The sequence below is a fragment of the Protopterus annectens genome, chromosome 9.part0, assembly GCF_019279795.1.
Source record: "Protopterus annectens isolate FY-2018-M chromosome 9.part0, PAN1.0, whole genome shotgun sequence".
NCBI lineage: Eukaryota > Metazoa > Chordata > Ceratodontiformes > Protopteridae > Protopterus > Protopterus annectens.
Window position 1 is genome coordinate 771,785,060 of NC_056743.1, and position 26,862 is coordinate 771,811,921.

The 26,862-nt window shown below is 41.8% G+C and overlaps 1 protein-coding gene across 1 annotated transcript in view; it reads left to right on the forward strand.

Annotated features, from left to right (window-relative positions):
* The window catches only part of HSD17B12 (hydroxysteroid 17-beta dehydrogenase 12), a gene marked incomplete in the record, with an annotated part of 1,530,252 nt that overhangs the window by 175,617 nt on the left and 1,327,773 nt on the right, over window positions 1-26,862 (forward strand). Inside the window, 1 exon segment of the mRNA XM_044083399.1 lies at window positions 24,671-24,717. Coding sequence (XP_043939334.1) covers window positions 24,671-24,717 — 47 coding nt within the window.

The window sequence follows — 26,862 nt, forward strand, 5'->3', positions numbered from 1 at the left end:
TAATGGTAAAACCTAAAGAGAGTAAAGATCCATTGGATCCAGCTTCATACAGGCCCATTTCAATACTAAACCATGATTGTAAAGTGTTTGTCTATAATAGCTAAAAGAATGTCAGAAGTGATACCAAAATAGATAGATAAGGATCAGTGTGGTTTTGTGCAGGGGAGGCAAAAATTTGACTATAAACAGAATATTGATGATCCAGAGGGAAGCAGAATGTAAAAAGTACCACTTTTATTGGGGGGGGGGGGTCTAAATGCAGAGAAAGCATTTGACAAAGTAGACTGGGACTTCATGAGCAGGGCAATGGGAGCATTTGCTTTCCATGATAACAATTATAAGGTTTATTAGAAGAATATATGAGGGATCTGAGGCGCAAATTAAAGTGGATGGGGTCCTCCCTGATAATTTCTGCTTGAGTAGAGGAACCAGGCAGGATTGTCCGCTTTCCCCTTTGTTGTTTGCATTATATTTAGAACCACTGGCAAAGGAAATAAGGGACTGAGAAATTCAAGGATATAATTGGTATGGTAGTCATGAAAAGCTGGCTGTATTTGCAAATTATATAAATTTATACATGACAAAACCAGAAAGGGACATTACAGTGTTGTGGAACATTTTGAGACCGTTTCAGGTCTTCTCGGGATACAAAATTAATGAAGCTAAAACAAAGGCAGTACCCACACACAAATTGGTCCAACAATATCCATATTTATGGGGATATGATGAAATGAAGTATTTAGGAGTATGGATTAGAAATGACTGTGGTGGCAACTAAGGATATGTGGGAAGAGACTAAATAGAAGATAATACAAAAATTGAGAAACTGGAAGATGTTCATCATGTTACACTGCTGCAGTCCTCACACCTGGGTTATCCTGCCGTCAGGCGGTCTCGCAGTCGGCCAGAGTTCCAAAGTCTTGGTCCGGCGTTGGTTGCTGTCGCTTCTTCCCTGACATCAGTGCGCCGGGATATATAATATGCATCCAACGCCATTTTCTTCATTCTTTCTTGCCGCGCGGTGCCCGAAGCAGAAGCAGTTCGCAAGTGCCGGTCGGCCAACTCCTGAGATTTTCGAAGTTGAATTTCAGATCCAAAGTCTTCAATAAAGCTAAGTACCCCATTGGGGAAACCTTTTTCTTGCCTCAGACCGATGTCAGAAAAAGTTAATTGTATTTCTTGTGGGAAGCAAATACCTCATAAGGACTTCCACTCTTACTGTGTTCCATGCCTAGGCCCTGATCACAATGTCACTAGTTGTTGGTTTTGTGCTAGATTCAACAAACGCACTATAAAAAGACCTTTTGATTTTGCTTTACACTACTTTGGCCAAAGGTTCAATTATACCATGCTGTCGGATCAGCCGATGACCTCAGTACCGAAAAAAATGCAAATATAAGAGAAGACAGGCATCCGAGGTCCAAAACAGACGACGAAACCTCTTCTAGGCCAGTCGCCGGTTCGCAGTTTCTCAGTGAGGCGCTTTTGCAGCCCCTGACACCCGCTACCTCAGAGCCACAGGCCACTTCCGACTCCCACGTGGAGACATCTAGGCCTCTGGAAACTCAAGGTATTGGGCCTACAGAAACTAATCCCGCAGATGGGTCCAGAGCCGCTGAGCAGGCAACGGCTTCTGAGGGTGTTTTCAGACCTTCACAACTTACCATTACAACAACAGCCAAGGCAAAGGTACCATTAAAGACAAAGAAACAAGTACAGTATTCTCCTGGACAGTCCTCCATGCCTAAGAAACAGATGCTTAAAATGGCCGAAGACCTCATTACTCTAATCAGGGGTTCCCATCCCCCTCCTGAGAAAAGGCCTAGGCAGGATACAGACTATGACTGTTCTGATCAGGTTTCCATTTCCTCTGATTCCTCTTCAGACCAGGGATACTCTTTACCCCCCTATGAGGACTCCGATGCTGAGGAATCTATCCCTTCAGCCTCTCCTCCTGAGGATTATTCTTTTGGGGAAACTTTACATACCATGAGGGAACATTTCCACTGGGAAAGTCAGGATTACTCAGAATCCAAGAAAAGGCTCCGGGATTTCCTCTTATTGCTTCAGCACAGGCCCCTGGCTATTCCGCCTGTGCTAGACATTGTGGATGATGTGTTCTCTGAATCCAGCTTATCTCCTGACTCTGCCCCTTGCTCCAGCCAAACCAGATAGGTATTATAGAGTCCCTAACTCTCACAAGTTTCTTTACAAAAACCCTTTTGCTGATCCAGAAACTATTTCCCAGGATCCAAAAGGGGTTAAGGCTTCCATTGCAAAAAATCCAGTACCTTCTGACAGAGATTCCAGAGCTTTGGATAGATGAGGGGAAAAAGTATACAGGTCTGCAACTTTAGCAGTAAGAGCTTTAAATTGCCAGTTTCACATGCTTAAGTACCAGCAATATTTAATGGCTCAATTAAAACAGAAAATGCTTGCTAGCTCAGAAGCTCCTGATTGTAAAGAAATGCAGGATTTATTGCATGCAGTTGAACAGGTGGGAAAACATACTCTACAATGTGGTTTTGATTCTTTAGAGGCCGCTTGTAGAGCCGCAGTTACAGATTCTGTTATTCAAAGACATGCTTGGTTACAAGAACAGAGTTTACCTGATCATGTTAAGTCAAAGTTATTGGATGCTCCTTTACAACATGATACCTTGTTTGGTGTTAAGGCAGAAGAGGTGTTAAAGAAAATGGAGGATAAAGCTAAATCTATGCAAACAGTCAAGGATTTCTTACAGGTGCAGCCACCTCGGTTTAGCAGAAATTGGCCAACAAAACAATTGGTCCTTTCCAGTGTCAGACAGGCCAGAGAGGCAGATACAGACGCCCAAGAGGCAGATCCCAACCCCAAGGCTCAAACAGACAATGACAGTGGGGCACCTCAACCCCAAAAGGAGGTGAGGACAAGTCTCAACCTTACAGGAAACAGTCACAATGACTTTCCTTTGTGTACACCAAGCACGTCCCTTTTGGAAGCCCCCTTAGGGGAAAACTAGCACTTTTTTCTCAAAACTGGCAAACAATCACCCAAGACAAATGGGTCCTGAATGTTGTGTCTCAAGGTTACAGATTCCACTTCCATACTTTATCAAAGCTAAAAGGAATGCCAGACCTGCCACAAAATCAATGGGCAGAGGCACAAAAACAAATTTCAGCCCTCATGGACATGAGAGCTATACAAAAAGTACCACAACAGGAACAAGGACAAGGATTTTACTCAAGACTCTTCCTGGTCCCCAGAAAAGACAAAGCCTGGAGGCCTATACTGGACGTTTCAATTCTGAATACTTAGCTGGAGATTCCGAAATTCAAAATGTTGACATTACAGCAGCTTCTACCCATGCTGGGCAAGAAGGCTTGCCTTGTTACAATGGACCTCAAAGAGGCATACCTGCATGTCCCTATCAGACAAAATTGCAGAAGATACCTCAGATTCAAAGCTGGTACAATGCACTACCAATTCTCTGCACTGCCCTTTGGCTTATCTACTGCGCCCAGGGTCTTCACAAAGTGCCTGGCACCAGTAATTGCATTTTGCAGACAAAAAGGAATTCAAATATATCCATACCTGGACAACTGCCTCATTCAAGCAGCGACAAAGAACATTCTTCTGCAGCATCTGGCGTTTGTGAAAAAGTTGCTAATTTCTCTAGGGTGCACAGTAAATGAAAAGAAGCCAAAACTAGTGCCCTTACAACAGATTACATTCCTGGGTGCCAGCTTAAATACAACGACCCAGATGGCTTACCTCATGCCAGACAAACAAGTGCAACTAACTATATTTTCAACTACTGGCAAAAACGTCCCATCTCCCTGCAAGAAAAATTCTGCAGGCCCTGGGATTCATGGCATCCTGCATACTACTAATACCATATGCCAGACTGCATATGAGGAAATTACAATGGTACCTAAAAAGTGTTTGGTCTCAACATTCTCAGTCTAGAAGCAGTAATTCCAATGATTCCCTGCCTACAACAGGAGTTTTGATGGTGGGCACATGCATGTCACCTAAACAAGGGTCAGCCTTTTACCCAACCCACAGTCAGGCAAACTCTAACAACAGATGCTTCGGATTACGCCTGGGGAGCACACATGGCAGGAAAATGCATTCAAGGCAAGTGGACCACAGACCAGATGCATCTTCACATCAATCAAAAAAAGATGTTGGCTGTGCAAAATGCCCTAACAGCTTTCAGGGACCTTCTACATCCAGGACAACTATTACTAAAGACAGACAATACTACAGTAATGTGGTACATAAATAAGGGGGCACTCATTCTTATTCCCCTATGCAGGCACGCCTTGACCTTGTGGAACACAGCTCTAACGTACCAAGTTCACCTGCAAGCACAATTCCTGCCAGGAAAGAAAAATACTCTGGCAGACGACCTAAGCAGAAATATCATGGACCCTCACGAATGGAAATTGAATCCACAAATCTTCAGCATGATAACACAAAAATGGGGATGCCCTGACCTAGATCATTTTGCCTCCCCACTGAATTGCCAGTTACAAAAATTCTGCACAAGGACTTATCACAAACAAGCATGGAAAGTGGATGCTGTTCTGTTCAGCTGGAAAAACCTAAGTCTGTGCCTTCCCACCACTGCCTCTCCTTTCAAAGGTACTCCTAAAAGACAGACAAGAAAAACCACAGATGATCCTGATTGCTCCAGACTGGTCACGCCAGCACTGGTACCCTATCTTAAGGGCCCACCATGGATTTTGCCCCAAATTCCACATCTTCTGACTCAACAAAACAATCAGATCCTGCACGGTCAGCTCAAAAACCTAATCCTGGCTGCATGGCAGATACTTTAGTCAAACAGGCAACACCTCTCTCTAAAGCTGTTATGGATGTCATTTTAGAGGTCAGGAGGCCTAGCACCAGGAAAGCTTACTCAGAAAAATGGAAGAGATTCTGCACCTGGAACCAGGCTCACAGGCTTGACCCTCTTGTTCCAAACATTCCTCAGATTTTACAATACTTAACTGAGATGCTGGACAGAGGCCTATCCTTTTCATCAGTTAAGGTCCACGCCTCTGCCATTTCTGTACATTACAACACGAATCCTCCTTTATTCTCTCATCCCTTGCTAAAGCAGTACCTCAGAGGGGCTAAAAACATAAGACCGCCCCGGAGAGCACCAACACCAACTTGGGACCTCAATTTAGTTTTGGAAAAACTGACCCTACCACCTTTTGAGCCAGCCAATACAGCCGATCTAAAATTTTTATCATGGAAAACCGCTCTGCTTCTGGCAGTAACTTCAGCACGAAGAGTCTCAGCTACAGGCATTAATGGCAGTGGAACCTTTTATAATTTTTCATCAGGACAGGGTATCTTTAAGGACAAACCCTACCTTCATGCCAAAGGTGGTATCTAGTGTGGCTCTTAACCAAACCATCCATTTGCCTACTTTTTATCCAAACACCCAAAACTTCTGCATTCTTTGGACGTACACAGGCAGCTATGCTTCTACTTGGACAAAACGAAAGCTTTCAGGAAAACTGATCAACTGTTTGTAGCATATGCTGCAGGATCACAAGGCAAGGCTATCTCAAAGCAGACTATATCCACATGGATAGGACACTGTATTCGGTACTGCTACACACAGCATGGAAAATCAAACATTAGGCCTAATTCCACCAGGGCAACAGCCACTCCAAGTTGCTGCCTCCAAAATTTCCTTGGTAGGTACTCCTCTGAGAAAGGCTGCTGGAGTTCAGTGCACACTTTCACCAAGCATTACCACCTGCCTCTTTACTCTAAATCCAGAGCAGGATTTGCCACTGCAGTTCTGCAGGGCCACTTAGCCAATTCTAACTCTTTGTAGACCAGCCACCCAGACGTAGCTTTGGGATTCAACCCAAGTGTGATGACTGCAGTAGTGTAACACGATGAACATAGTACAGTTTTGTACCTACCATAAATGTAGATGTTAGAGTGTTCACACTGCTGCAGTCCAGGTTACCCTCCCTCCATCCCCTCTGAACTAGCTGGACTTATCTATACCCTTCTATCCTATACAACCTTTGGGGTGTATTTGCTGGTAACTGAAGGTATTGTTTTTATTTTATATGTATATTTTTGATTAGCAATATGTATTGCCTATCCACTTGGGGGCACCTGACATCTGGGGCAACAAAAACTGAAGAAAATGGCGTCTGATGCATATTATATACCCATGGCGCACTGACGTCAGGGAAGAAGCGACAGCAACCGACGCCGGACCAAGACTTTGGAACTCTGGCTGACTGCGGGACTGCCTGACGGCAGGATAACCCAAGTGTGATGACTGCAGCAGTGTGAACACTCGCACATCTACATTTATGGTAGGTACAAAACTGTACTTTTTGTTAAATGGATACTAAGATACAAGCCATTAAAATGTTTAGTCATTTTAGTATTGTACACATGTCAGACATACTTTTCTCAACCGGAGAAGTTGTGAATAGCAATTCAAGAATTGAAGGATTTTATGTGGGAAGGGAAGACCGCAAGAGTTAAGTGGGATAAGATGATTCTACCAATAGAACAAGGTGGACTCGGATTACCTAATTTGAGGGGGTATTTTGGAAAAACACAGTTAAGGCGGTTATCCATAGCACAGGCAGAAAAATGATGCAGGGAGGAAACTCGAGAAATAAGGAGAGATTGGGATTTTGGATGCAGACTCTTAAGGAGAACAAACAAACTCATACAAAGTATTATATTCATAACATAGCAGGGAGTATTCTCAGAACCAAACCAGCATGAGAATGGAGAAAAGAGATTTTGCTGATAGGGCAGACTGTGGTCAATGATACAGATAATAGGCAAGAGGGGGCTGGAACTTCTTGGAGAAAACTGGTAAAGGAACCAAGGTATTAGGAACAAATGGCTAGAAAGATAACAGAATGGGAAGAGGCCAAAAATGTATTTGGACTGCAGGTTAGAAATTGCCTTCCCTATGAAGGATTGATATCAGAGTATAGGCAAAGGGAAAGAAATGGGTAGCTTCTTAAATGAAAGACCAGCACTGGTAAAGTTTTTAGTAGAATCTAGAACAGAAGCTGCTATTAAAAAAGGAATAATTCGTAAAGCATATAAAATACTGCATGATAATTATAAGAATCAATCAGAGGAGCTTAGAAAGGATTGGGAAGAAAGACTGGATAAGTAATTCACAGAGACATTGGGGGATATATGTATATCTGCCAAATATGCAACAAAGTCTAGAAGATTTAGGATCTTTGCCTGGGAATGTTTACATAGGTATTTTTGTACCCCAAGTAGACTCCAAAGAATTTTTCCTCAGGTAGATAGCAAATGTTGGAGGTGTGACGGGCAAGAAAGAGGTAGCTGGGAACATATTTTTTTGAGGTGTGATGAGCTGACAGACTTTTGGAATTCCCTACGGACCGCTCTGTTAGAGATGCTGGGTGAGCAGATTGGACTGCCTAGTGAGATGATTTTTTTTGAGTTATGCTGCAGAATCTGAATTGCCTAGACATTGTAAAGCCTTGTTGAGTCTAATTACGGTGGCTGCCGAAAAGCAATTACTAGAAAATGGAAATCAAAGTCTAGACCAACTTTATTAGAAGTAGTGAATATAGTAACAGAGATAAAACGACTGGAATTGGGATCTTTAGAAAAGGGAAGGAGCAAGCTACATAGAAAAAAATAGGAATTGTGGGAACAGTATATGCAGAGCATGAACAAGGCTTAAGAGGCCGGATTTGAATGAACTATATAATGCTTAGCTGACAATGACTGGAGAGTTTATAAGTGATTTATAATGTTTATAACTACAGTTGTTTCAATGGTGTCTGTGATGTAAACTGTAACTAAAGTGATATCATTTTGTATGTTTTTCATTTATATAACTGTAAGACTGCCTTTGTCACATGTGGAAATTTCATAGATGTTGAAAAAAAAGGTTATTTTATCAGTGGAATTTTTTCAACATTTTCATCTCCCCTAAACTATAGTTTGTCATAGATATTTGAAGGCTGTTGAATCTCCTAACCATTTACACCTTGCCAGTACCCTCCCTGAGGCTGTACCTCCTCTCTTCAGGAGGGCCATACCAGACAATCCACGAGTAAATTTGTAGATACCTTGGCTCTTTGCTTTTTTCCACTGACTTGTTCATATGTGTATAATTGCCTCTACTTCTGCTTCTGCTTCAGCTCCTTTTCTGGGGCAAGAAAGTCCTGAGGTATTTTATTTCTGTATGTCCCTTATGTACCTCTGGTTCTGATGGTTTGAGGTCATATTTAGGACACATGGCACAAAGGGAATGACCTCCCTCATGGATTTCTAGCTATTTCCTCAAGTAGTATGGCTGTAGTATTAAACAGGGTGGAATGAGGTCCTAAACTCTCTGCTGGGAAGTAATAAGGGTCTGGGAATGGGCAATCTCGACCCACAATTTTTTGGTTGTCACACACATTCCCATGGTAGCCAGCTCTGTTGCGGACAGACTCTACTGTCGTCTGTTCCTTCACTGTGAGTGATCACTCAAGTTTGGCCATTGCTCCTTTGAGTGGATTCCCATTCTGTTTTCTGGTTGCATCTTCAACAAATGTGAAGTGATGGATATTTTTTTTTTTTTTTTTTACCAAATCCATCTGCCTAATAGCCCTGGACTAATGCATCCATGCTCTTTTCTGACATCAGAGACTGCTTTTTGTTTTTCACCCTTTTCCCGAATGAATTTCATACAGAAGGGCAGGTTAACAGGGCCAGGTTCATTTTAGTAGCACTGTATATGTGCGGGCATTACGGCTGGTTCCAGTGGTTATGGATATTTCTGGTGGAACCTTCTGTAGGGCTGCCTTTGTTGTAGACTGTTTGCTTTCCCACCCTTCTGGGAGGGTGCACCAAACATTCAAGCTCTAAAACTGACAATTTTGCTGCTCTCCTTCCACTGATGACCAATGAGTTTCACTCAGAATGGTGGATATTATGTCATCTCAATTTGAGCTGCACAAAACACTGATCCCTCTTCCGGTACCTTTTCTTAGGTTCTCCAGTTGTTGTTTCATGGCAAAGCTAGTTTAAGTTAGTGTGCCTGGCTGCTATAACTTTCTCATTTAGCAGAATGTGATTTCTTATAAGTTTGCAAGACTTTCCTAAGGAATGCCTTTCACTTGTGCCTTCCTGTCAGGGAGCCTGTTCCCCATGAGATCTGTATTTGTTCTGGCGAAACTGAATCTTCCTCCATTTGAACTGTTATCTTTTATGGATTTTCTTTTCTTTTTTTTACTTGAAAGATCCTCTTCTTGGTAGTTGTGACTTCTGCCAGGAGGATTACTAAATTAGTTTTCTACAGGTAAATGAATTAACTGGGGACCAATCCCTTGTTTATGCTTACGTTTCTGACAGTGTCAAAATCAGTCTATTGAGCTTCCTGGACTGTACTAACCATAGAGGATTCCTGCTTGTTGTATGGATATTACGGGTAGCTGAGGTGCTATGTGGACCTAATCAAAGATTTTAGGAAAGGTATTCAGTTTCTTTTGCCTCCCAGAAACTAGGCCAATAGGTAGCTAAGCTCTGTCTAGTGTGCTGGTTGTCAGGTTGTATTTTATTCAGGTCTGTATTAAAATGTTGAACGATAAAAAGTGTGAATGCTCTTTTATCGAACACTAAAAACCAAAAGCAGTAAATGTTGAAAACACAGAACAGTGATTTTTTTTTTCCCCAGGGAAAATTACTGCTCCACAATAGTAAGAAAAAACAAATCCAATCACAAAATAAGTGGGGGGCTGTGCCTCCCCACTTAAATATACCAACTCCAAGATCGCACCACAGTGGAGGAAATGGCAAAGTCACGAAAACGGCCCAGCTCTTTTTTTTTTTTTGCCTGGGGAAAAAATTGCCGTTCCGTGTGTTTGGCATTCAGTGCTTTCGACTTTGTGTTCGATAAAAGAGCATTCGCTCTTTTTATCATTCAACGTAATATAGACCCATTTTTTTTCATGTACCAGATGACTGGAAGGAACTACCAGGAGTGCATAAACCTCATTTTACCAGGGCTCTCTACTACAGCAGCATTTTTCAGTAAGGCATCATTGGATAACATGTACATTGCTGCACCTCGGTCCTTTGTTAAATACTGTAAGCTTGCGATTGTAACCAGGTCTGGGTCTTCATTTGGACCACAGTGATGATTAGTATTTTTTTTTTTTTTAGGTCCGTGAACCAGGAAGACTCTACTCTAAAATTAAACAAAGATTTTAGCTCTCCTTCGTAAGATAGAGTTTATATATTTACCATAACACTAGATCTAATTGGAGAATTATGTCTTCATTAACCAGCTGTCTCTCTGCCTACCTGTTTAGGTAGGGAAATGTCTGTTGGCTTAATGCATCTGTTTTGACATTCATTTTGTCAGAAATGAGAGACTAGAGGTGAGGATGCAGCACATCTGTGACCATTTAAAATGATGGGACTTCGCACTATCAAGATGCATTTGGAAAAAGACTTGTATATACCAAGTCTGAAATGGCCATTTGTTGGAGTATTTTTCTCCAAGGCATGGTGATCTCAGAGTTGGTATACACAAGTTTTGGATGTGTGGTGGGCCTGCCCTCTCCTCCCCATCAGTGGATACAGTGGGTGCTTGCTCCCTCCTGCAAAAGTAAGTTTAAAGGAGAAGTGCAAGATTCAAGATTTGCTCTTTTCCTGCAGTTCTGGACTTATTTTTTAGTCTGTCAGCACTCCGACCTTATGAAAGCTGACATTTCAGTAGTTGAGCCTAGAATATCATGGGAAATGGAAGTCGAAATTTGTAATTTTTGCTGTTTTTAGATGCAGTAAAAATAGGTCTGGGCTGCCTTATTGTGTTTTCTAGGAATTTTTTTTGGAAAATCTTATTCTGGTGAAATTTGACCATTTATTCTTTGTTAGCAATTGAGACTGCTATTTATATTACCAACTAACATATACAGACTTGTATAGATTGAATTCAGCAGCTTTAAGCATGAAGGAAGGCATTCTCCTCAAGGAAAATTAGTAAGTGAAACAAGAAATTGTGAGAGAGAGAGAGCATATGAGTCAGACATTTTCTTGGCAGAATCAAGTCACATGAAATAAACTCTTCAGGAACAATGATTTCAGATATGTTCCTGTTGCTGGTTCAGTAACCTTCTGCAGCATAAACTCTGTAGTGGATTAAGCTGATGAACTGCAGAGGAGCATCATCCTGTAGTCCAGGGTTTGCTTTTTTCCAGTCTCTATGTGCCTACTGCACAACTCTGAACAAGTTTAGTAACACCCAACTTCAGTACACCCCTGAAAAGAGGCTTGTGTCTGGTATGATTACCCATCGAATAAAGAAATAAAAAAGTATGATAAACATTTTAATATTCCGTCGAGGTACTAGATTTCCTGAGTAGAGACCTCAGGAGCAAAGTTCCCTCAGTGAAGTCTTTTCATACTTCATGGAAAGCCAAGGCTGTTCAAAGTGAAAGGTGGTGAAACCAACTAGTACCTATGTCTAAGATCTTAGTAACTGCAAAACCTAATGTCTGGGGCTGAAAAAAAAGTTTTAAAATTGTATTCTGCACCCCAAAGAAAAACTTTTAATTAAAAAAAAAAAAAAATCTCAAGTCTTCAAAAACAGAAAGCCTTTGAAAAAATATATACTGGAAATCATTCTGTATGAAAGATCAGTGGACCTAACCATTAACAGAACTGGAGTAGCCAAGCAGTTAACTTAAGGACGTAAAGATTCCCTGATCACGTCAAGAGCCTCTTGTTAGAAGAGAGACTTAGAGAAGGTCAAAGAAGGAAGGAATACATCATGGGAAACCAAATCTGCCTAGGCCTAAAGGAAGCAATCAGAATGACTTCTCCTTGTAGAAGTTCATCCTCTGAATTAGCATTCTTATTAGAACAACAACTGGAATACTCTGTGGCCAAGGTTTCATTGCCGCTTCCCATATCTGGTCACCAAGAGGTTGAATGAAATATAGAAAATAGCAAAATAGGGCATTGGAACATTGGAAAGAGGTTATAGACCAGTTCTCCTTGCTTGGCACTAGACTGTCCAAGGGACTATTCATGCAGCTTGAAAAGACATTGCCATAATTTGACTAAAACACAGTTAATTTCCCTTGAAATATGGATCACTGAGAAATAACCAAAGTCATAGAATCTCATGGCCTCCATGCACAGCAGGTAGGAAAAACTACAATGTTTAATGACCAGTCTATGGAAAGAACTCAAAATGCTAGGAAAATATCATCTTTAGAACATTGATGAGCAAATGGGTCTCTTGATGGGATCAGGTCCATTAGGCAATTTGCTCTTTTTGAGCTACGTGCAGGATGGACATGTGGCAGTAGTAAACACAGTATGTCCAAAGTATAGGGCCTTTCAGTGAGTGGGTGAATAGAGACAGTTCTCCACTTCAGACATGTCTTGGTGACCCTAGTCAATTTTACTAGCACCTCTAAACTAAAGAATCCACTAAAGAAATTCTGTGTGAAATGTGTCAGCCTTGTGAGAAACCATCAGATCCAGGGAGCAGTGATATAATGGCTGTAGGCTATAACACATGCTGAAACCAAGAACAGAACCATTGATCTCTGGTAAAAAAAAAAAAAAAAAATGCTCAGAGGTTTGACATCTGGACAGCAACCTTGAAAAGTCAACCCTTTGACTAACTGAACCTTGAACTCTGCAAAGTTCACTGTGACAAAAATCGAAGAAGCGAAGCAGAGACTCCCACTATGGGACATGTTCAACTCTAAGCACCAAAACCAGTAGCCAGCCCTTCAGATAGGGAAACACTGAAGTGCCCTTCAGCCCATGATGTGTACTACAGACTTGAAATTTGAAAATGCCTTTGGGGCTTAATTAATGCAGAAAGGTAGATTCTAGAAATGGTAATGACCATCTCCCTACATGGAAGTGACGAAGTCTTCCAGATCACTTGTAAAATCTTTGTGTAGGTAAACATCATGACCAAACAAAGCTCAGCCAGACCTCTAGTAGATGAGTAAAAGGAGACAATGAAGACACAGTGTGAGAGGACTGTTTAGACAAAAGGTGATTAAAGACACTCTGGTATAAGGGTCTATAATAGATGCACGAAACTGCTTTTCAATGAACATGTAAAAAGCGACACATATTCATTGAACCGCATTTAAGCAATTCTATGAATGTCACAGGGCAAGGAGGTAGTAGGCCAACAACACAGAGTTGCCCTTTCCTTTGCTATAGTGCGATCTCGGAGTTGGTATATTTAGTTGGGGGGGTGGGGTGGGGGGGTGAAGCCTCCCACCTGATTCTGAATGGCCATGTGAATTTTTTCACTAGGAAAAAATTAGATTGTGGCCATTCGCTATTTACAGGTTTTGCATATTATGTCAACTTTTATGTAGTCGCACGTATGTGCTTTCGTTATTCTGATATAGAACCTGGTATAAGACAATCAGAGGTGCCTTGACTTTTATATCACACAAAACAACCTGCAATAATAACAAAGCCCTTGCTGGTCTAAGGGGACTTCTCAGATGGTTCTTCTTGAAAAGCTTTTGCACCGCTTTTCTTGTCTATTATTTTTTATGGAGTAGGAAGTTGGGTAAGAGTAAAGGCAGTGAGATTGGAAAACAAAGAAGGGGAACAAGACTTTGGTCTAATATCTCTTTTGCCAGAGTTTTAGTTATACTGAACCAAGCTGGGGTACTGAGGGAATAACTCTATGGTTAGCTGAGAAGAAAGGCAGCAGGAAAGTAAATGACAACTGCTGTGGTGATCCTGAAATATCCAAAGACCGTTACTTCTTCTGTTCCAGTGGCTGTGTAGGGCTGCTGACAGAGAAGAATAATGGCTCGGCCGCATTTTGTTGACGGGGCTCTTGGCCTAAGTTGGAACCAAAGTTGTTGCCAAATCCTTCTTGCTGTGATAAAATATTTCAAAAGGTGAAACGGTACTGCTACAGCCACCAATGTCTGTCATTTCATTTTCACCCCCTTCAAATGTTTACAGGTATCCAGACAACATAGTAATGGGCCTTTCAGCAGTGAGTCTAGGAAGCATACTTTGCTGCCTCAAATAAATAAATAAGAAGCAAACTACTACAGCAAGGAGTACTGGCAAGTAGCAGTTACAAATCCTGCTGCGCTAACAGCCCTTTTTATAGTTGTGCATAACATGTGAGCCATTAGAATGCTTACAGCTATCAGTGTGGATGCTGGAAATTGCAGTCAGGGAGCCTTTCCATCACAGTCTACAATTCATTAAGTGTTTTTTTTTTTTTTTTTTTTTGGAAATACAAGTGAATACTTGCATATTCTATTTACTGATCCTAGACCTTCTGGCATGAGATGAGCAGCTAAATTCTGAGAAGCAGACATCTTCTCAGGATCTATGGGAGAGACCATAATGTCCAAGTTTGGGGTCCCTGTTTATAGTAAACTTCCAGTGGGAGACTTGTGGCTCACCTCCTGGTGATCTGTGACCACAGTGTTAGGGGGTTCTCCTGTGATAAGAAGTGTCATCTTGTAGAATGTCTACAACTGTGGGACCACCCATGGAGGACTGCTAATTAAACTAGCAGGTCTCTCATAACTTCAGTAGGAAAAGACAAACTTCACTTTCCTGCTGTCTCCCCCTGCATTATGTACAAAATGTTTCTGAATTTGGGGTCATCAGGAGATGGAAAAGCATCTGCTCTAGCCTTCTGCTCTTCCACAGCCATGAGTGTGTTGAGGTTAAGCACCTATATTTCTGGGGTCTGCTACAGGAAACAGACTCGGACTGAAGAAACTGATGCTCTTTTACTGAGTAATGGCTAGAGCAAAAATCTAAGGGGGGAGAAAGGGGTAGGGAAAGAAGTGGATGACCTTACCTTTAAGGACCTAGTTAGAACAGAGAACCGGTATTTGTACTGGGGATCAGGCAAGGAGGTCCAAGCTTCCCTTGGTAAGTGAAGAAGGTTCACATTACAGTGAAGAAGAGGTACTTGTGAGGGGTGCCAATCCATCAAATGCTTGCTGTAAGTGAACTGCAGAAGAGTTTTTACAACTGGCATCTGGCACAAAGATGGCGGTATAGCCTGGAGGGACAGGCACTCACAAAACTACCATACATATCTAAGACAAGGAACATCAATGGTACCAACAGCTGTTTCAGTACCTGGAGGGTGGAGCTAATGGAACCAGTGTCATTGAAGAGGTCACTTGCAAATATAATATTGGGAGTTGATGTATGAGGTCCCAAAATCAAGGGATACTGGCATTTGGTTCCTACATGCAGCATGGGCTTCTAAACTTTAAATAGGTAATTTCATCAGTCTGTTTCTACAGATGGCAGTATGTGGAACATCTTCTAACTTGTGGAGGCAAGGAGATGGAGGACATTGCCATCTCAACAGCAGAGCAGATGATTCTACAAAAATTAGAGATGACAGTTTAACTTCAGAATTACTTGCGTGTTCAGTACTTTCTCTTAAAAAGAGAGGAGTCGAGTAAAGACTTATAAGAAGCACTGTTACCAGATTATTCCTGAACTAATTACTTCCACAAAATGAGCTAAACTATCAGATGTTCTTCGAGTTTCACTGTTGCAGTCATTGCATTTGGGTAATCTGCTTGCAGGTTGCCCTCAGGCAGCTTGATTAACAAAGTCTTGGGTCCTGCGTCGGTTGCTGTCCCTTCTTCCATGACGTCAGGTCGTCAGGGGTATAAAACATGCAGCTGATGCCATTACATTAGTCTTTCTTGCCGTGCGGTGCCCGAAGCAGAAGCAGTTTGCAAGTGCCGGTCGGCCAACTCCTGAAATTTTCAATTTCGAGTTTCAGAACTGAAGTCCTCAATTAAAACTAAGTACCCCATTGGGGAAACTTTTTCTTGCTCCTTAGCGATGTCAGTAAAAGTTAATAATTGCATTACTTGTGGAAAGCAAATACCTCCTAAAGATTTTTATTCGTACTGTATTCCTTGCCTAGGCCCTGACCATGACATACCTTGCTGTCTGTTTTGTGCTTTATTTAATCAGCGCACTATCCGTCGTCTGTATATTTTTGCCTCTAGATATTTTGGTTCTCTGTTTAATTATCAAGAAATGTCGTCTGTTAGCCATCAGACTACCGGGATTCCAAAAAAACACAAAGATAAAGACAGAGACAGGCCGCTGAGGTCCAGAACTGCCAACGGCGCTTCTCCTAAGCCAGTCGCCAGTTCGCCGGTACTCGGTGAGGCGCTTTCGCAGCCCAGGATACCCGCTACTTCTGATTTGCAGGCTTCTACTGAGACCCATTCGGAGTCTGGTATGCTGCGAGATACTTCAACTGTGGAACCCGCGGATGTCTGTACCTTGGATGGATCCAGAGCTGCTGTGCAGGCACCGGCTTCTGAGGGTGTATTCAGGCCTACGGACTTGCATATTAAATCGACGCCTCCTACATTACTAAGGCCTAAATCTCGATCCATGTCTAAAAAAAAAGACAATGCTCAGGCCTCTATGCCTAAAAAAAAAAATGATAAAAATGGCTGAAGGTCTAATAACTCTAATCAGGGGTAGCTAACCCCCCACCCCTTCTAAAAGGCCTAGGGCTGAGCTTGACTATGAATCTTCTAATCAGGATTCTTTTTTTTTTTTTTTTTTTTTTTTTTACTCTCTGATGACTAGGATTTGTCCTTACCTACTTAAGAGGATTCTGATGCAGAGGACTCTCTTCCTTCTGCTTCCCCTCCTGAGGATTTTTCTTTTGGGGAAACCTTACGTACTCTAAGGGAGCATTTTCACTGGGAAAGCCAGGGATTTTCTGATTCAAAAAAGAGGCTTAGGGATTTCCTTCTCCTACCCTCAGCATAGACCTCTGGCTATTCCTACTGTACTAGACATTGATGATGATGCTTTCTCGGAATCCAGTTTGGCCCCTGATTCCCTGCCTCCTGCTCCCACCAAACCTGACCGGTACTACAAAGTCCCTGAGTCCCGCAAGTTCCTTTTCAAAAATCCTATTGTAGATCCAGAGACCATTTCACAGGAGCCCAAGGGCATTAAGGCTTCTACTGCTAAAAATGCTACCCCTTCTGATAGAGACTCCAGGGTGCTGGATATACGGGGTAAAAAGGTTTACACTTCAGCAGCCTTGGCCATTAGAGCTTTAAGCAGCCAATTTCATATGTTAAAATATCGGCAACATGTTATTGGACTGCTTAAACAGAAAATTATGTTGATTCCTGACTGTGTGGGAAAATAAAGACTTACAGGATTTAATGTATTCTGCTGAGCAAGTTGGAAAACATACTTTGCAATGTGGTTTTGATTCTTTAGAGGCCTTTTGCAGGGCTGCTGTTACTGGGTCTGTGCTTAAAAGGCATGCTTGGCTTAAGGAGCAATCTTTGCCTGATCATGTTAAAGCTAAATTGTTGTATGCTCCTTTAAATCAGGACCGCCTGTTTGGCAACAAGGCTGAAGAAGTTCTTAAAAAGATGGAAGATAAAGCTAAATCTATGCAGACTGTTAAAGATTTTTTACAAGTTCAGCCTCCTAGAGTTAGTAGGCACTGGCCCTCTAAGAATTGGTCCTTTCCAGCCCCTTCCAGGTCTTCTCAAGCCAAACCCAGACACAGCAAAAACCCCAGGTTTCAGTCCCAGGGGATTTGCAGAACTAAGCAGTGGGGGGCCTCCACTTCCAAGTCGGGGAATAACAAGACACCCCCTATAGTAAACTGTGTCGATGGCGTCCTTTTCAAATTTCCAAGCACTTATCTTCTGACTGCTCCTTTGGGGGGAAAGATTACTCTTCATGCAAAGAACTGGGAACTCATTACCCAGGGCAAATGGGTTTTAAATATAGTGTCCCAGGGATACAGATTTCACTTCCACACGTTGCCAACGTTAAATGGGTGGCTGGACCTACCCCCAAATCAGTGGGCAGAGGCTCAAAAACAAGTACTTTTTTAAGCATGGGGGCTATTCAACTGGTGCCAGAAGAGGAAAAGGGACAAGGTTTCTACTAGAGACTTTTCCTGGTACCCAGAAAAGGCAAATCATGGCGTCATATCCTGGACCTCTAAACACCTTTCTGGAGATTCTAAAATTCAAGATGCCGACTCTTCATTTACTTCCTATGCTAGGCAAAGATGCCTGGTTGGCAACACTAGATTTAAAAGAAGCATACCTGCACATCCCAATCAGGGAATCTTGCAGAAGATACCTACGCTTCAAAGCAGGCTGCACGCACCATCAGTTCACTGCTCTGCCCTTTGGCTTATCTACTGCACCCAGGGTATTCACAAAGTGCTTAGCTCCAGTTATTGCATTTTGCAGACAAAGTATTCAGATATACCCATACCTGGATGATTGTCTAATTCAGGCAGAAAGCCAGGACATACTTTTAAATCATCTGGCCTTTGTAAAAAGGGTTCTTACTTGTCTGGGGTACACCATAATCAAAAAGAAATCACAACTGGTACCCTGTCAACAAATTACATTTCTGGGAGCAAGCTTGAATACAACTTCCCAGATGGCTTGCCCCACACCAGAAAAGCAAATTCATTTGACAACCTACTTCAAACAAGTGGCCACAAAAACCCTGTTATCTGCAAGACAAATACTGCAAGCCTTGGAATTCATGGCCTCCTGCATTCTTCTAATTCCATATGCAAGACTGCATATGAGGAAACTACAGTGGTATCTAAAAAGCCTATGGAGTCAACATTCTCACAGCCTAGAAACAATGAAATACCTTGCCTACACCTAGAGTTCCTTTGGTGGGCATAGGCCTGCCACCAAAACAAGGGACTACCTTTCTCACCACCCCCTTCCGCCCAAACCCTAACAACAGATGCATCAGACTATGCATGGTGGGGGGGGGGGGCTCACCTGGAAGGGAAGTGCATTCAGGGCAAATGGAGCCGAAGTCAAATGCACCTGCATATCAATCAAAAAGAAATAACTGTACAGAATGCTCTGACAGCTTTCAAAGACTACAGTCTTCCAAGACAACTAATGGTAAAGACGTACAACACCACGGTTATGTGGTACATAAACAAGCAGGGGCTGCACATTCTTACCCCATCTGCAGACTAGCCATGTCATTGTGGAACACAGCCATGAGCTACTAAGTGCACCTACAAGCTCAATTCCTGCCAGGAAAATTAAATACACTGGCAGACGGACTAAGCAGAAACCTCATGGACCCACACGAGTGGAAACTGGAACCAAGGATTTTCAGCATGTTGACAAGCAAATGGGGAAGCCCAGATGTAGACCTGTTTGCCTCCCCCCAGAACTAGCAATTGGACAAATTTTGCACAAGGACTCCCCACAAACAAGCCTAGAAAGTGGATGCTCTGTCCTTCAGCTGGAAAAACCTATCAGTCTATGCCTATCCTCCGCTGCCTCTGGTCTCCAAAGTACTACTAAAAGTCAAACAGGACAAACCAAGGATGATTTTGATTGCTCCAGACTAGCCGCGCCAATACTGGTACCCTCTCCTGTGCAGTGTGTCATGGTTATCTCCATGGCACCTGCCTCAGACTCCTTCCCTGCTGTCTCTGCAGGAGAACCAGATTCTGCACCCTCTGCTTCCAACACTGAACCTTGCAGCCTGGCTAATTACCTTACCCATCCCTCAGCAAACCTGTGTTGGATGTCATCTTCGAGACAAGGAGGCCTAGTACTAGAAAATCTTATGCTGAACAATGGAAAAGACTTTGTGCCTGGAACCATTCTCAAGGGATGAGCACAGCAGCGCCCAATTTACCTCAGATTTTACAATACTTAACTGAGATGCTTCACAAGGGCTTGTCTTTTTCTCCATTAAAATCCATGCCTCAGCCATTTCAGCTCATTATAACAAGGAACCTCCCCTCTTCTCTCATCCACTGCTCAAGCAGTTCCTCAGAGGGGCCAAAATTTTGAAACCACCCAGGAGAGCTCCAACCCCAGCCTGGGACCTTAATTTTGTATTGGAGAAACTCACTCTACATCCTTTCGAGCCAGCTGCTACTGCAGACTTAAAATGTCTTTTCTGGAAAACAGCTTTGGTTTTAGCAATCACTTCAGCTAGAAGGCTATCTGAATTACAGGCCCTTATGGCAGTGGAGCCTTTCATCATCTTTCATGCGGACAGCGTGTCACTCAGAACAAATCCATCCTTCATGCCCAAGGTGGTATCCAGTGTGGCTCTTAATCAGTCCATTCATTTGCCAACTTTCTTTCCTAATCCACAGAACAAAGGGGAATGGATACTGCATTCCTTGGATGTGCACAGACAACCTAGATTCTACTTGGACAGGACTAAACTTCAAAGAAAATCTGAACAACTCCTGGTAGCATTTGCTGCAGGGGCAGAGGGGAAGGCTATTTCAAAACAAACCATTTCTAAATGGATAAGGCATTGTATTCATTTCTGCTATAAGCACCATGGAAAACCTATCCCCCAGGGGATCAGACCTCACTCCACCAGGGCTGCATCTACTTTACAGCCTTTCTCAGAGGTGTTCCTACCAGGGACATCCTAGAAGCTGCTACCCGGAGTTCTGTACATACTTTCACCAAGCATTATCATTTGCCAATTTTCTCTAAATCCAGAGCTGGCTTTTCCAATGCAGTCTTGCAGGGCCTTATAGCTGGCCCTAATGCTATTTAAACTCATCCTCCCAACCATAGCTTTGGGAATCTACCCAAATGTAATGACTGCAACAGTGAAATACGAAGAACATAGTACAGTTGTGTATACTTAGATGCTCGAGTGTATTCACTGTTGCAGTTCTGGTTACCCTCTCTCCTGCCCCCTAACTTCTTTTGGCTATACCTCTACTTCCTTTACTATGCTTAAAAGCCTTTTTGGTGTACTTGCTTTTCTGTTGGAGGTATACCTTTGTGTTTTTATGTTTAATTGCTTCCCATTAGGGGGCAGCTGACATATGGGGCAAGAAAAACTGATGTAATGGCATTTGCTGCATGTTTTATACCCCTGATGACCTGACGTCATAAGGGACAGCAACAGACGCAGGACCCAAGACTTTGTTAATCAGGCCGACTGAGGGCGACCTGCAAGCAGATTACCCAAATGTAACGACTGCAACAGTGAATGCACTCTAACATCTACATTTATAGTAAGTGTACGCAACTGTACTTAAGTTTCTCTGCTCTGTTTAAGAGGATGAAAGGAAAAAGGAAGAACAAGTACAAGACTTGCTAGAAAGTACACTCTTCACTTGTCCATCTACCAGCTTAACTGAATAGACTACTTGACACTTCAGCAAGGCATCTTTAACTCCTGCTGCACAGAGGGCATCAAGAGAGAGCGAGTCTCCTAGCTTTGCTAGCAAAAGTGATTCTATCTGGACTAATCCTTTTGCTCTGTTTCTAAACACTACATTGGTGACCGTGCTGAAGGCTGGTACTTTTGCAAAAGGCATGATTTCATTCAGTCTTGTACTACTGCAGCTGTCTAAAGTATAAAAGAGATGCTCTAGTTCATGTTTGGTCCTCTGGTCTCCTTTATGCTTTCCCTCCCCTGCCTCTAATCCCCAAGTTTTTGAAAAGCGTTGCAGTTGAGGAATGAAGCAATCCTCATTACCCACTTTTGGCCATGGCAAGTATGATTTCACTTCCTATGGTCTCACCTAGTATGTTCTCCATGGACAATGGATCCCAGTCCAGATCTTCTGTCACACCAGTTAGGGATGTTTCATCCGGATATTGCAGGCCTCAAGTTGACCGTATGGTTTCTCCAGTTACAATTATAGCTAGACATCCCAGGCTTTCCTCCCCAGTTTGCCAAATTATTTTTTCTTGCAAACCCTTGACTAGGAGAATTTATAAGAGTAAATAGAAGAGGTTTTCTATTTGGGCGTATCAGAGAGAGTTGGATCCTTTCACTGTTCCACTCCCTGCTGTTTTATTTTTCCTTGCCTCCATCTTTCAAAGTGGGGCAAGTTTCTCCACCATCAAAGTTCCGTTAGCATCCATCTCCAACTGCTACATTGGAGATAATGTTTCTCCTTTGGCTTCATGTAAGTTATGTAAAGCCTTTCTTAAAGGTTCCTTTTTACTTAGACCTCCAATTAGGGACCCCACTCCACCTTAGGACTTGACTTTGCTAGTACAGACTTTGGTGCATTCACCTTTGAACCTTCAGCTAATTGAGACCTTAAGTTTCTGTCTTGGAAAATGGGCTTTCTGGTGGCCATAACATAGCAAGACGAGTTTTTGAGCTCCTAGCCCTCTCTTTGAAACCAGCGTATTTGATTTTTCACAAAGATTAAATTACTTTAAGCACTTATCTTTCCTTTCTACTAAAAGTGGCCTCTGAAACAGATATCAGTCAAGTGATCAATGTACCAATTTTCTTTCCCAACTGTGACAATAAAGGAGAATATACCCTTCATCTCTTAGATTGTACACAGGCAACTTTGATTGTACCTTCACAGGACTAAGGAATTTGGGAAAACCGATCAGTTGTTTCCTTTTCTGGCAATAAGATAGGAAAACCAGTCTCCAAAACTACACTAGCTAAATGGGTAACAGATTGTATTTCCTACTTTTATTCCTTTGGAAGCCTAACCTTGCCAAGGCAACCAAAAGCACACTCAACTAGGTCAATGGCCACATCAGCTACTGTTTGGGCTAGAGCCTTTATTGATGACATTTGTGTAGCTTGCCACATGGTCTAATGCTTATACTTTTATTGCTCATTATCAATTGGACATCCTCATCAGAAACAGAGCTGCATTCACTTCTGCGGTTCTCTAGAACATCCTTCCATGAGGGTCACCCAAGGTTACCATAGTTGGGGACTCTTGTCCCATTCGTTGAGGAACAAATTAAAATGACAACATCAGATATAGAAGTTAAGTACTCACCATAACTATGCATCTGTGTTGCCCAGTTTTATTCTTCCTCACCTCCTCCTCCCCCCACCTTCTCCCATCCGTGTCTTTGGGAGAGACTTAATGGAATTGTTAGGAGCCAGAATTCCTGTTTGAGCTCCTGATCTTTCAGCTATCACTTTTCTGTCATATCAATATTGGGATACTTTGTTGTGATATTGTATAATAGCAGCAAACTCTTATCTGAGGTAAAGCCATGTTCAGGGGGCATTATGGGTAAGGGAGGAGCTCAAGAATCAGATCCTAGAATCTAGAGAAAGTGGATGAGTCAGATCTGAGAATTGCATCCTAACCCATTCGTTGAATGAAAATGGACAACACAGATAGTTATGGGGAGTACATAACTTTTATTTTTATTGTCATTTATTTTATATCCCAAAAAGATTTGAAACAGTCTCAAAATGTTCCACAAAACTGAGGAATCATTTTCTGTATTTATCAGGTACAAAGTATCATCTGCAAATAAAGCCAACTTTTCTTACCATACCAATTATATCCTTGTATTTCTGGGTCTCTAATTTTCTTTGCTAATGTTTCTAAATGTCAGGCACATAAAGGGAAAAGAGGACACCCTTGCTTTGTTCCTCTTTTCAAACAGAACTTAACTGAGAGGAACTCAGCAGCATCTGCAGTTGATCCATCTGGCTATAATAAGTTGCAGGAGCTCATGCTGTCAGTAGTTGTGCAACAGAACCAGAGCAAGAATGGAAATGGAAACCGTCTGAGGTCATATCAGAACAGAAGAGCAGACATGCTTTGGATAGCTGAAGTCATTGTGCTGTTACAAATGTGGGGCAGTGGAGAGATGTGTGTACAGGTCACTTGTGTATTTTGTAGATGAAGCTCAGTTCATTTGTGTCCTTTTAAAGACCACGAAGGAAGGAATGAATATTCAAAAAGAAAAACGGCGCCTTTCTTAGTGGTTTTCCAGCTGCATTACTTTTTTGCTAGAATAAGTATAGAAAGTTTTAAGAGTCTATACCTAAAGCTCATTTGATCAGAATTTTACCCAAATCTGCAGCCCATTTCTTATTAGTGGCTCATTATTTGACATTTTTGCTGCTGCTTAGTTGCATTTTGAGTACATTTGTGAAGTACTGCAAGCTGCATACCATTCCTAGATTCTCATTTTCTTATGGTACTATAGTGGTGGCCATTCAGAAGATTAAGCTGGGGACTACTTGGTCCGGAGTTTCCAACAGGCAGGCCTCTTCAAAGTCTGATACAAAATTATGAGTACTTAAGTGGTTTGAGATATGTGAGATGTCCACTTATAGGAACCAGTTCTCTTATTCCATCCCTGTACCTTGTACTGTGCAATTTAACCTTTATGCAGAAATTTTTCATTATGTCTAGAACTGGAGAGAGAGGCTGGGTGACCACTGTACAGTGGGATAAAAGGTGGAGTTGGAAGTCTGTGAAAGGTTCACATGCTGATCAGACCTGAAGGCGAGACATCAGCCTTGTAAGTTTTCTGCAGACAGATCACAGCCATTGATGAAGCATTTATTTATAAATTTATATTTATAGTATAGAAAAGTTTGCCTAAGGGCAACATCATTATTGGTGGATATTATTTCCTCCTTTGCTTTGAAACAAAACCGATGTTCACACCTTATTTGTTCTATTGTTTTAAACAGTGAAATACCTATCCAGGCAGATTTGTGTTTGTTTTAATTCTGTCTGGCAAATTTGTCTAGCTGTATCTGGCAACGAACGTTAAACAATTTTTTTTTAGCAAGAGTTTGTGTTATGTTCTTAACTAGCAACCTGCAGTCTTGGACAGCTGTTAAAGTTAATTTTTTTCTTTAGTTGTTACAGGAGCAACTGATGGAATTGGAAAGGCTTATGCAGAGGAGGTAAGACCAGCTTGTTAAATTATGAGTAGCCATTTCAGTCACTTTTTAGTGCTTACAAAGTTTTTAGATGTGATTTTGATTGGTAAACTTATGATGCACATTTCTATTAGATGATCTCTGTCTCTTCTGTAGATATAGAGGTTGCTTTTCCTCATAGAATGGTCTAGTGTCATTCACAGGATATACCTGTAAGTAAATGTAAAACATTCCTTGCTGTTCATCTTATTGATCACTGCTGCAGTAGCCTTAGCGGTATAGATAATCTGCTGAGAATGTAACAGCCAGCCATCCAGCTCCCAAAATTTCAGGTAGAGGTAAGCAAGCCACAGCCATCTCGAACCTGATTATAAGCTCGGCTCTGGCTCATGAACCAGCAATTTAAAGAGCCGAGCCGCAGTTGTAAGTTTTTTTTTTTTTTTTTTTTTTTTTTTTTTTTTTACTGAATTGGTCATTCAGACCAGATTTGCAGGCTGAGAATGCTTTCTATTGAGTCCAGTTTGCGTATCTAAGCATCGTGGTTGGCTGGAATACCAGAGAGGGTGATGCCGCATGCCAAAGTGGTGAAAAGGGGGAAGATTTAAACATTCTTCATGGGAGAGGACTATTGCAAGACTTAAAGATTTGCTGCTCATTTTTGGAAGAGGGTACATTATTTCCTTTACACCAGGTGCTTGCATTCGTGGAAGGAGTGGAGTCTGTTTTGGTGAGAGGAGTTCAGGAGAGCTTGGAAATCACTATCAGTACTAATTAGGGACAGCATGGGCAGTATTCTTTAATGTTTTTGTTTTTATTGAGGTAAACACCAGTCTCATTTGTCACTGATTTTTATCTTGGTGCTGTGAATCTCTGAGGTGCTTAGCATATATTTGGGGGTTAGTATATATGTTCAAGAGCAGCATGTTGAAATTACTAAATTATTGTAGTAGTTTCTTTTTTCTTTCACTTTCCTCACCATCAAGTGTTAGAGATGCACAGAACTGTGCTGTTTTTTTTTTTTGGGTGGGGGGTGTAGAGGCTTCTTGTAAATGAAAGTAAAAGGTCATTATATAATCACTTGGCAAGTCAGTGTATGTTTACAAATCACAAGCTGAAACAGCAGAATGTTATTGTAGTTATATTTTTCTTTTCTCAAGGAGTGTACAGAAAGGGGCTGTCATTTTAGAGGCATAAATGTGCGAGTAAGGGGTAGTTGTGGTTGCTATGGTTTATTGAAGAGCACTATCTATTAAAGACCAAAGTTTACCAGTTTTATATTTTGTAGCAACTTCACAGTCAGAGGTGGTGCACCTTCACAGAAAAGGTACTAAGAATGCTGTTTCTTTTTTACTATTATTGTGAGCTTTATTGCTTTTATTGTGAGCTGCCTTAAGGGAATTGAAATATTTTTTCTTACATAAAACTAATGAAATCCAGCATTTAATAAGGCTTTTGGTCCACTTAGGCAGTGTATCTAGTTTTTTGCCTTGGAACTGTTTCCACATTTCTTGGAAAGTGTATTGAAGCTACTGTGGACTTAAGTCATCATTAGACCACAAGGTGAAAAAGATGAATTTCTTTGTACCAGTCATGACAATATTCCTGTTCCTGTGTATAAAGTGCTGTACTTCTGTGTTCTGCATATTTTAATTTTTTCCTATTTTTCATTGTCAGTAGACCTTTAGTTCAGGCCTGGTGAAGGGAGTGGCTAGTTATAAGCTGTTAGGAAGTGTGATCAATGTACTGCCAGCATTCATTTCAGTGAATGCAGTAAATGCCATTGTCTGTTTAGCTGTAGCTATAGTTTTTTAATTAAATAATTTGCTCTGAACTTCTAGACATTATTTTTAACTGAGCTACTTTTCTGATTGTTTGCTCTGTCTCAACTCTTAGTTTGCTCTGTCTCAACTCTTAGTTTGCTCTAAGAGCCTAGCCAGATCTTTGGCTTGGCTGTACTTTAGAAATGCCAGGCTTGCCCACCTTTAATTTCAGGGCACCTTCCATGCACCCAAACCGTTAGTCACCTGCTACTGAAGAGCACTTATCGTGCAGGCTTTTTAGGATCGATTGTCGGCTAATGCTGTTCCAGTGCTGAGCAGATAAATACCTGTCGTAGGTAGGTGGTGCGGTAAACTGTAAAGCTTCAGTTTTACCTTTTTATGACAGAAA